This window comes from Cannabis sativa, chromosome 1 (assembly GCF_029168945.1).
Source record: "Cannabis sativa cultivar Pink pepper isolate KNU-18-1 chromosome 1, ASM2916894v1, whole genome shotgun sequence".
Taxonomy (NCBI): Eukaryota; Viridiplantae; Streptophyta; class Magnoliopsida; order Rosales; family Cannabaceae; genus Cannabis; species Cannabis sativa.
The window spans coordinates 21,892,725-21,904,614 of record NC_083601.1 but is presented as its reverse complement, the minus strand read 5'-3'; the positions used below and the strand labels follow the sequence as shown (position 1 = coordinate 21,904,614).

The 11,890-nt window shown below is 31.7% G+C and overlaps 1 protein-coding gene across 1 annotated transcript; it reads left to right on the top strand.

The window, feature by feature from the left end:
- The first annotated feature begins 10,236 nt into the window (after nt 1–10,236).
- On the top strand, nt 10,237–11,377 carry LOC115704774 (uncharacterized). The gene has a single exon (XM_030631978.2). The coding sequence runs from the start codon at nt 10,589–10,591 to the stop codon at nt 11,174–11,176; it is 588 nt and encodes a 195-aa protein (XP_030487838.2). The 5' UTR covers nt 10,237–10,588; the 3' UTR covers nt 11,177–11,377.
- The last annotated feature ends 513 nt before the right edge of the window (nt 11,378–11,890 follow it).

Here is an 11,890-nt window from a genome sequence, read left to right as displayed (position 1 = left end):
ATTAAGATTCTTTAGATATTTTTTAAGTTAATATCTTTTCAAATATTAACTTAAAATGGAATATTTTCAAATTAAGTGGTTACAACTTAATTTTTGATATTTAATTAAATTTAAATTTGAAAATATTTAAGTTCTAGATTTTTTCTAATACAACTTAAATTAGATATTTTTTCAAATTTTGTGGAAAAGATACTTAGTCAAATAAGATATTTTCTAGATATTTATTTCTAGACTACTTATTATTTCTAATAATTAAATAGGAAAATATTATACATTGTGAAATTAATTATTTATATAATTAATTTTGGTACAATTTATTTTAAGTATATTTTTCCTAGTATTAAACTAGAGACTAATAATTAAGCCTTCTCTACACTTAATTATTTATTTCTTGAATTTAATACATTTAATTAATTTGAAAATTGAATATCTAAGTTGATTTTTATCATCATACTTAAATATTTCTTTTTCATGACATTTAATTAAATAGAAAATTATTTTTAGTTGAAATTTATTTTTTCAACTAAATTTAAATAATTTTCAAAATATATTTTTTCTTTATTTTATTAATCAATTTTCGAAATTGCATTTCTTAAATACTAGAATTTCGAATTTTATCTTGAAAAATAGATTAAGTTGTAAATTAATTATTTATTTTAGTTAATTCTTGGATCAACTTAAATCAATGATTTTTTCATTTATTGATTAATTTAAAATAAATTGAATTAAAGTATATTATTAGAAATTGAATTAATTAGTCAAAGGAAAATCTAGATAGATGATATTTTTGCTTGAAGTATTTTTCTAGTGTATTTAATTAAATAGAAAATTAATATTTAAGTTGATTTTCATCATCATACTTAAATATTTGAAATTTTTCTTATATATTTAATTAAATAGGAAAATTATATTTTTTTTGTAAATTAATTTTATTAATTAATTTTGGGCCAACATTAAATTAGAATAATTTTTCCAGGATTAATTTTTTATTTTAACATGCATTTTCGAAAATTGTATTCTTAAATACTTTAATTTTTCGAAATGCAATATATATTTATAGAAAATTAAATTTGAGTTGTAAATTAATTTATATTAATTTTGTAACAACTTAAATTGAATATTTTTCTAAATATTTATTGGAAATTATTACTAAGATGGAAATAATTCATGTTATTTTCATATCCATCTAAGTAAAATTTATAAATATTAAATTAAAATTTATATTTAGAGTTTTTCATTCTAAATTGGAAATTTTAAATAAATATATACTTAAAATAAATAAATTAAATAAAGAGAATCAAAGAAAATACAACTCACTTTAAATAATGAGCTTGATTATTATTAAGATATTCGATCTCCATTGTTGGTCTTACAAAAGTTAAATGTTTTCAATATAACCTCGAGACGCTAGACTTCGTCCCCCTATGGATGGTTATTCGTTGAACGCATTTAACACCGTAAGATTTCATTTGATAAGTGTTTTGTGAGTTTTCGTCTCTATTTAGACTCTCCCCTACGATGACTACTTAGAGATAAACTCATAAAACATGAAACAATGGTGGAAGCTCATAAAATGAGAATAACCTTGACTCTCGCCTACCGGGACAACGTTGGATTCTTATTTTGATCGAATAAAAGGTTGCTAGAATGGTTTCTATTTTAGATGAGCTAACAACTCTATTCAATAAATGATGCTTTGACTCTCGCCTACCGGGACACTGTATCAGTTTGTTGAAAACCTTGGAAATTATTTAGGATTGTATGTTTTAGTATTTTCACTAGTCATTCCTACTTGCTATACGTTTATAATTTCTAAATTGTGTATGAATTTATATTGAACCATGTTATTTTCTGTTATTAAGTTGTAGTTTAATTTCGAATCTTCATTGTTGGTCTAACATGTTTGTTTTTCTAATGAGATAAATCCCTAATGGATTTTCACCATTAGACATACATAATAGTGTAAGATCTCGAAAGATAAATATTGTATATGCAACATCTAGCTGTTCATCAATTGATGACACCTTAGACTAGTATTTTTACAATATGAAACAAGAAGATTACATAAATAAGATTACTTTGTCTTTCGTTAATCGAAGCATCGTTGGATTCTTATTTATAAACGAAATTATCCTAATTCCTCTTAGCTTATTCATTTCGAATTAGCTTCAAAACATATCATTGGATGAATGTTCTATAAATCATTTCATGTCATTCTATATTTTCTCTTAAGAAATTAAATGACGCATATGATTATAATCCCGAAATTATATTCCCAATTGATATAAATCCTCAATCTTAGAAATCTCTTACTTGTATGGGCAAATCTGACTTAGAGTTTGTATTAGTAGTGGTGGTCCAAGAAAGAATTACTCATTATATTTGGTTGAATTTAAGTCTTTGACTTTAATTTTAGAATCCAAACAGAAATTTTCTTATATTTCTAATTCCAGAATACAATACAGTTACACTTTCTCAAGTGTTTAATATCTATCTTCTATTAATGGATTAAAACTGTATGGAATATGAGTTAGGTATTCTGTGACCAGGATCCACTTTCAGTATTCTAAGAACTCTTTGATGTAACTAAACCTATGTCATCATAGACACTACCACATTTTTTTTAATCTATGGCATTTGTATCTTGTTCATAGTGGATTTGACAAGATCAATCTCTGCAAAGAATTAATATGCCTATATCCACTGAAGTAGTTCATCTCATTCGCAGATGGATGTACATTCAGGGGTGGATATGAGTTTTTCGTTGTATTCTTAAAACGGTAACTCTAGATTATACCTTTTAGCAAAGAAATTTGAAATGTTTAAAAATTTCATTAATTTCTAGCAATGGTTAATACAATTAAGGTAAGTTGTTAAAGATCTTGCGAACTGATAGGGGTGGAGAAATAGTTAGTAGATATGCAGTTCAAAGATCATTAAATTGATTTTTGAATTATATCCAAACTTACCTCCCCAGAAATTTCGAGCTGCATGTTGATGATTAGTTACTAGTCGTTGCCTAATTCCTTCTATGGTAATACAATTTCAGAATGATGTAATGGTTGTAAATCATTACTAGATTCATGGATGACCTAATCAAAATCTTAAGAAAAGCTAGAACTGTTAACCGTGGTTTCTTAGCTATTCTAAGTGATTAGGGGTGGACCATCCCATTGTCAATAGATAAGAAAGTGTTTGTTCAAACAAATACTACTTTTCTAAGATAATGACTAAGTCTGAAAACAAGTAGCAAATAAAGGAGATATTTTTCTTGATTCCAAAAGTGTTCTATCATCTTATTTGATATATGATGATCCCACTGCCTCTGTTGTCTTGTCACAACCGAAGAGATCAATACCATTTAGTTTTCTTAGACATAATTCACGGTACCTCGTCGTAGTGGAAGAGTTTCTAGGAACTCACCTTCTTATGACTTGGGAGACACTAGTCATTAAAATCCATTGTGAGTTTAAACAAGTAATGGATTGTCAAGATAAGAAACTAAGAAGAAAGCCAATAGAACTATGGTTTAATCCATTCACATGGAGTAACCTAAAGTTTTCTATTACAAGGACATAAAAGGAAATTTTCGTTTATAAGTCCATTCAATGGACTTAACAAAACTTCCTATTCCTAGTATTATAGGTTTAAGTTTATCCAAACCTATGGCTTGTGGTATACCTGGTAATTACTCACTCTAAAGCAAGCAACTTACTTTAGTAAGATGCTGAAGCATTTTCTTTCTAATGGAAATCTATAGAAGCTTCACAACTTCTTAGACATAGATTTTATTTATCTAAGGAAAAGTCTCAACTATTCCAGAAAAGATAAAGCCATGAAAGAATTTCTTATATCAACAGTGAGAGGTCTTAGATATGCTTTTGTATGCCTTAGACCAGACACCTGCTGTTGAGTGGGAGTAATGAGTAGGTATCAGATTAATCCAGGAGAAGAACATTGGAAGATAATCAAGTAAATCTTAAGATAAAGAAGAGGAACTATATGTTAGTCTATAAGGGTGTGTTTAAAACTCTTAGACTACACCATATCAGATTTTGAAATTTACCTTTGTGCTAGTAAATCTTTCTGATAAGATGGTGGTTACTCTGGGGGTGGAATAGTGATTTTGGAGAAGTGTAAAAACCTATCTGAAGTCTTTAGGTCTACCAGAGAGAGACTGAATGTTAAAGCTGCAGGAAAGGTACTTATTCAGTCTAAGGAAAGTTCTATACCACTTTGGCACCATTCCAAATTGCCTTAAACTACTAGTGTTAATTTCCTGATTAACCAAAAGTAGTTGCCAAAGATATAGAATCCAGTATCCCAAGAGAGTAGACATATAGAGAGGAATTTCACATTATCAATGATTTTGTGATTAAAGGAAGAGTAATAGTGGAGAAAAGGTTGTGGTTAATTCAACCTTTCAGATCCTATTACGAGGAGTTTACTACTACTACACTTGATTTGTATATCAAGGTGTTGAGATTATTTGAAACGCACTTTTTGTTTTATATTAGTGCAAGTGGGAGTTTGTTGAGTTTTATGCCCTAAATAAAACTCATTTCAATATAATCAGATTTACTTATTAATATAGATCAGAAATAACATTTAATGTTGCATGGTTCACATGATTTATTTCATGATTATATGTACATAATGTATAAATTCATTTGAAACCCTTTTCACATACTTGATCCTGTTTATTGTGCCGTCAACACATTGGAAAGTAAACATGACTATGTGAATAAAGTTTCCTAGATTTATCAGACATAGGGTTTTACTGATATGATAATCTACAACAGAGTTTACTTGCATTTGGAGAAGTGCTACGTTCTTTCCAGAGCATTAGTTGAAGTAAAGCTCAGGTTGGATGCATGGAGTATGCATCGGAAGGGACCGATATTGAACTTTGACTTAGATTTAATTAAACTTACCGTAAAATCTATTCAAGTCAATATCGCCTAGTTGATCCTAGATCAAATGATCTTAATCCTGTTATGATTAGGCTCAATCTTGAAAGGTTATTCGTGTTCCTTGAATTGTTAGTTAAGCCTACTTTTAGGTCAGGGTGATACGTACTTTTTGGGAACACGGTAGTGCAATTGAGTGGGAGCGCTAGCTTAAACATGGAATCTATAGCTTCTATCTGGCGAATAGTAAGCAAAGAATGATCACCTTCGAGCTTGACCAAACGAAAATAAATGGTGGAGATCTCATTTCACATAAGCTGAAATATCATTTATACGGGGTCAAGTGTTTTAAGGATAAAATACATAGTAGGGTGTTACGGTAATTTAATCCCTTTACTGTGTAGATCATTCATATAGAGGATAATTGATCACATTAGGATTATAACAATGGATAACTAATGATGTGTCTATATGGTGGAACATATAGAGCATTCTATATACTGAGAGTGCAATTCTAAGTTCTATGCGTGGATTTAACGAAGAATTAATAGGTCAGTGAATTTTAGTGCTAAATTCTTGATCTACTTATTGGAAGCTCGGTTATATAGACCCATGGTCCCCCACTAGTTGAGATAATATTGCTTGTAAGACTCATATAATTGGTTTTGATTAATCAATTATAATTCTCAAATTAGACTATGTCTATTTGTGAATTTTTCAATAAGTAAGGGCGAAATTGTAAAGAAAGAGTTTATAGGGGCATATTTGTTAATTATGATACTTTGTATGGTTCAATTAATAAATATGATAAATGACAATATTATTTAATAATTATTTATAGTTATTAAATAGTTAGAATTGACATTTAAATGGTTGAATTAGAAAATTGGCGTTTTTGAGAAAATCAGATGCAGAAAAGATAAAACTGCAAAATTACAAAAAGTGAGGCCCAAATCCACTAAGCATGGCCAGCCACTTTTATAGGCAATTTAAACTGATTTTTTCATTATTTTAATGCCAAATAATTCAAACCTAACCCTAGTGGAATGCTATAAATAGGTAGTGAAGGCTTCAGAAAAATTACACTTAAATTTTCTACTTCTTCTGATTCAGAAAACCTGAGCCTTCTCTCTCTCTATCTTTAGCTGCCACTTCTTCTTTCTCTTCCTTTGAATTTCGAAATCCTTAGTGATTAGAGTAGTGCCCACACACATCAAGTGATACCTTAATCATAGTGAGGAAGATCGTGAAGAAAGATCATCAGCAAAGGAGTTTCAGCATCAAAGATTCAGAGAAAGAGATCCAGGTTCAGATATTGATAATGCTCTGCTACAGAAAGGAATCAAGAGCTAGATCTCTGAACGGAAGGAGTCATTATATTCCGCTGCACCCAATGTAAGGTTTCTTAAACTTTATATGTGTTTAATTTATCGTTTTAGAAAGTTCATATTTAGGATGTTAATAAACACACTTGTGAGTAGATCTAAGATCTTGGTAAAATAATTTCCAACACATGTAATTTAGGGCCTAAAAGATCTGAAAAGAGTTAGGTTAATTTTATAATCTGTCATTCACATTGAGAAAGAGAGTAGTAATTAACATTAACAATTGGGTAATTAAATCAACATGATTCTTTTCCCTAATTTCTCATCCTTAATTAAAAAACTTTACTGCTTTCTTTAATTTTCTTGATTATCTTTATTTCAAACTTTATTAAAATTCTTTTTATCTCCCAAATAGAATCATAAATCTAGTTTAGTGGTATTCAGTTCAATTCCCTGTGGTTCGACCTCACCTGTGTGAGTTTACTACTTGATTACGTACACTTGCGTATTGTTCATATTTTTCGTAACATTTGCCAAGCTATGAATATGTGTTTAGGAATACACAGTTTATACCAAATACCTGTTGCATAATTAAAATTTTCAGTCGAGATTAGGGAGAGATAGAAAGTTTTAGCTTTGAATTTCCCCTAAATCCCAAAACGATGCAAGGCAAGTTTGTTTATAGTATTCTTAAGCTTCAAAAGCTTTTTAAAATACCAAATGTAATCATTTTTTAGAGGAGCTGACCATATGTCTTGATCTTTGAGGTAGATGGAGTTAATCCATTTAAACCAAAGGTTATCTTGCTTGTTTAAAATGGCCCAAAGAAACCTGGTCATCATAGTAATATTCCACTTTTTCTTTTCCCTAAAGCCAATGCCACCATACCTTTTGGAAAGACGAACTTTGTAATGACCGCCTTAGTAATTGGATTAGAAAAGGCAATTAGCATTAATTTCTGTCATTTTATAATTATATGTGAATTTATTTAATTGTGAACCCCAATATTTAGAAATAAATATTAGAGTTATAATTTCTCAATTCCGGAGATTTTATTAAACTCTAGGGGTATTATTTAGCTTATATGTGAAATATATTATTTTTGTAATTTTTGCTTGGCGACAACGGAAAATGCGATGGATGGCTAGATTGATCACAGGGTAAGTTTAGAACCTTGTTTCATAGTGGGAAATATTTTTGAGAAAATAAATTATCGGGATTGAGCGGGGTTATAGAATTTGACCATTTTACCTCTAGTTTTGGTTAATACCCTAAGTTTGAGTCAAAGGGCAATTTGGACTTTTTATTAAGTAATGGATAGGTGGCTTCTTGGTTAGTTGACACCTAGCCAAGCTAATTTCAGCAAGGGAAAATGGATTTTCCTTAATCTTTATTCCATTTAGAGAAAATAGGAGAAAAGTATAAAAATCAACTTAACCTTTCCTCTCTTTTCCTCTTTCGGCTGAAGCAAGCAAGGGAGATTTGCTGCTGAATTTCTGTGTTTCAGCAAGGGGTTCAACTAGAAATTAAACTCAAGGTAAGCTCTAGCAACTCCTAGCCTAGTTCTTGAATTTAAGTTTAGGTTAAATATGTGAAATTGGGTTTTAAGGGCTGTTAGGTTTAGAAATGGTTAGGGTTCAGTTTTTATGCTCAATATTGTTTGATTAAAGGTTCTGGTTGTTGATTTTGGTGTATGGTGTTAGTTTTAAGCAAGCTTGAGTTTTGAAACTCAAGCTTTGAGCTTTAATGGCAAGTTAAGTTTCTTTGGTTTATTCTGTGAAATTCTGGTTGGAAATGGTTGTTTATGCATTGTATAGGTACCCTAGAGAGTTTGGTTAAGTTTGGGATTGTATTGAATTAAGGGGGTTGGTTTTTGTGTTCCCGGCCACGGTACCCGGTCGGCCAGGATTCTGAGACACTGTCCCAGCAGGTCGGCCGGTTGGTGTCCGGTTTTGGACTCCTAGGTTGGGACCATTCACTTGGGAGAATTTTCCGAACCCTAGTTTTTCCCAATTTTGAGATATTTAGGGTATTGCCATGTGGTTTATTGATAGGGAAACTTTTAGTTTTAAGTTTAAGTCCCCGAGAGATGATTTAGAGAGTCACTCATCTGTGTTGCAAATAATGTGGTTAGGGCATCCATCTAGCGCGAGCATTTTTGTTCAGGTCGGCCAGCACACTTGAATTCGAAAAACAGGTAAGAACTGTATATAGCGTGTTATATGAGATATCATAGCGACACAACAATTGTGTCGGTTCGGCAGTACAGGCATCGTACTGGTTAAGAGTGATATTCACCTCAGAGAGTATTAATTGGCGCTATCATAGCGGCACAACAATTGTGTCGGTTGCTCAAGAAGACGGCACAAGATCGTTAAGAGTGATATCATGGCCAATTGTACTCTTGGGTGCTATTAATGCTATCATAACAGTACGAACATAGTGCCGGTCCCGCAGTGCGATCATAGTTCTGGTAGTGGGTGATATCATGGTCAATAGCACCAACCATTAAGAACGTTCTTAATCATTTGTTAAGCCTTGTAAATAGGTGTATGGGCACCCAGTTACAAGTCGAAAGTTATATGGTATGTTATATGCTTTTCTTACTGAGTCTGTTGACTCACAGTTCTACTTTCATGTGTAGGTAAAGGAAAGGCAAAAGCTGAACAGGAGTGAACCCGAGCTAGGGTGATATTGTACATGTCGAAGCAGCGCGACCTGGAGTGTTCGGTCTCGGGACATCTGGGAGTTATATTTTGTAGTCGCTAAGCGACTTGTAAATTGTGTATTTTGGGATATAAAGTTTAAAAAAATTTAAAAACGGGATCCCGACATTTGTAAATATTATAATATATTATAAAGTTTATTAATTAATATAAAAGTTTTAATTTGACACGTTTTTCAAGAAAACTCTTCGATTAGCGAAGATTGCACTATAATTGAAAAAGCACTGTAGCGTGCCTTGGCAATAGGGCGTTACAAACTTTCTCCCAAAAAACAAGATGAACCTTGCTACGAGTACCATTTGTGCCCTAAGAAAGTCCATGCAATATTTATCAATGGCAGCCATAATTTTTTGAGGTAAAATAGATACCTATCCAAGAGTTTATGATTCCCAATAAGAGAGTATTGATGAGAAGAGCTCTCCTTGTAAAAGAAATGTTCTTACTAGCCCAATTATGAAAATTTTATGAACTTTATAAGGAATGGTTCCACAATTAGAGGCCTTCCATTTGGTAGGTCTCAAGTGAACCCCTAGATATTTAAGGAGAAAGTACATTCTTCCATCTGAACAATACTTAAGAGTTCTCCTTGACAAGTATCACTGATACCACTAAATCAGTACTCTAAACTCTTTCTTCATTTTAAAATTTCTTTAAAATTTACTATTCACGCTTAATATTTATAGAATACTATTTATTGCTTTTAACATATATTATTAATTATTAAATTTTAATAATTATTTTTGTATGTGGATACGTTTAAAATTTTAAACAATCGAGTAGAGTATAGTTGTCGGGAGTGTCATGAAAAGTAACTATAATATGAGAATTTTTTCCTAAGCATTGCCACAAGGCACCCATGGTGGTGTCTAGCGCTGAAGTATCATCCTATAATTAATTAGTAATTTTTATAATATTTATTAAAGTAAAACAAGTAAGATTTGATATTGAGTTGTAGCAAAATTACATTTCACAAGTAATTAGGCACTATTAATACCTTTTAATATTTCTCTTTTTTTCCTCCATCATTTTCTAACCGCCCCCATATCTGTGTTCATCATATTCTCCAAATTTTATACGTTCACTCCTTACCAAACATAGCCTAAAGGAGAATATTGTAAGAAGCAATAATGAAAAAGACATAAAACACAACAACCCCAACTTCACTATATTATTAGCCATATATAGTTTGATCTACATCGTATCTTGTGGCTATGTAGTATATATGATATGAGAGGAGTGAAGCTGAATAGAACGACAAACTTCTGACCTGCCACGTGTCCTTAACTAATCATAAATATATTTGTTTTGTTTAATATTATAAGAAATAAAAGGGATAAATTTATACATATATTCGAATCTACTAACTTTGGCGATCAGCATTTCGGCATCTTGGCTCTCGATTCCCGGCATCTCTATTCGGATCCTAAATCCCACTTGTTTGATCCAACGGCTCACATTTTCTCTCACTTTCTCTTCCTTCACCTCAATAAATAACCCAACTGCTCCACCAAAATAAAAACAACAACGAACAAAAAATAATTCTCAACCATAAATTAGAAAAAGTATTTTTCTGTTTCTCTCTCAAAAATAATCTCACTAGACAAAACACAGAGAGAGAAAGAGAAAAATGAACGTCTTGGATTCCCCTCTCGAAGCTCTTGTTTTCAATTACGTCAGCTTTGGTTTCTTCACCTTCGTTAATAATCTATGGACGTGGGTCGCCGTCTTAACGGCCGCCGTTAGCTTCTGGAAAATCAGAGCCACCGCCGTAGACGGACCACCAGGAGTATCTCCTTCGTGTGATGATCGGTGCTCAATCACTCCGTCTGCGCCGCCACCAACTGAGCCGGCTTCGGCTTTGGCTTCTGCTTCTGTTTCTGGACACGTGGCGGAAGATAATGGAGCTGATAACGTAGTTCTGACAAAGGGACGGAAATTCAGTTTGTATTACGAGATTAATAACGGCGAGCTGACGGAGAGTGACGGCGGAGTCGAGACGGTGGTGGTTGAGGAGTATTGTGGCGACGATAACTGCGGTGTTGGTGGTTGGTGGGAGAGATCAATGTTGAAGAGGAGATTGGATGAGAAGAGTTGGTACCGTTACCAGGATTTGACGGAGCTTAACGGCAATGTGGTTCGGTTATGGGATGATGATTATTGTAGAATAAGTAGTAGCAGCAGCCTAATAAGGAAAACTGCAACGACGCCGTATTAATTATTAGGAGTAACTGGAAACGCTGCGTTTCATTCAGGGTAGTTGTTATGTAGTACAGGCAGAAGAGGAGAAGAAGGGTAATCAATCAATAAAAGTCGCTAAATTAAATTGTAAATATTTGTTATGAAAAAATTGATGGATTAATGTTATATATCCGTTAATATATTAATCCAATGCAAAGGGTTGGATTTTTTTGGGTTATTTCTCTGTATATATTATATTATGGTTGCTAGCTAGCTTTGTTACAAAAAATCTGAAATATATGTGACAAAATTTCATTAAAATACAAGATCAAGTCGTGTACAGGCAACCAACAAGCTCATGAATAAGGGCAATAATTAATAATTAGAAGAAGAAAACACCTTATATGTATGTAAGATTAGGAAACAATATTACAAGCTAGATTTGGTTTTATGTAATATACAAGAACGATATCCTAATTGGTAACCATAATTATCCCATATAACTATATATGTGTTACATGTTTTGATAATCAACGTTGGTATGTAATTGGTTGGAACTTGATCATCACCTAATCACTTATCAATCTTATTATGTATGTGTAATTAATGTATTAATAATGTTGAAGATTCCAATATATTTAATTGTTTTTGTCACATCAAAATTTTTATATAACTATTAATAATGTTTTTCAATATTGAGCATCTCCACCTAATATAATATAGATCACACCTAATCATTCATTCGATCAAA

Excerpts from the sequence above, each read along its gene's own strand:
- LOC115704774 (XM_030631978.2), top strand. The coding sequence starts at position 10,589 with ATGAACGTCTTGGATTCCCCTCTCGAAGCTCTTGTTTTCAATTACGTC.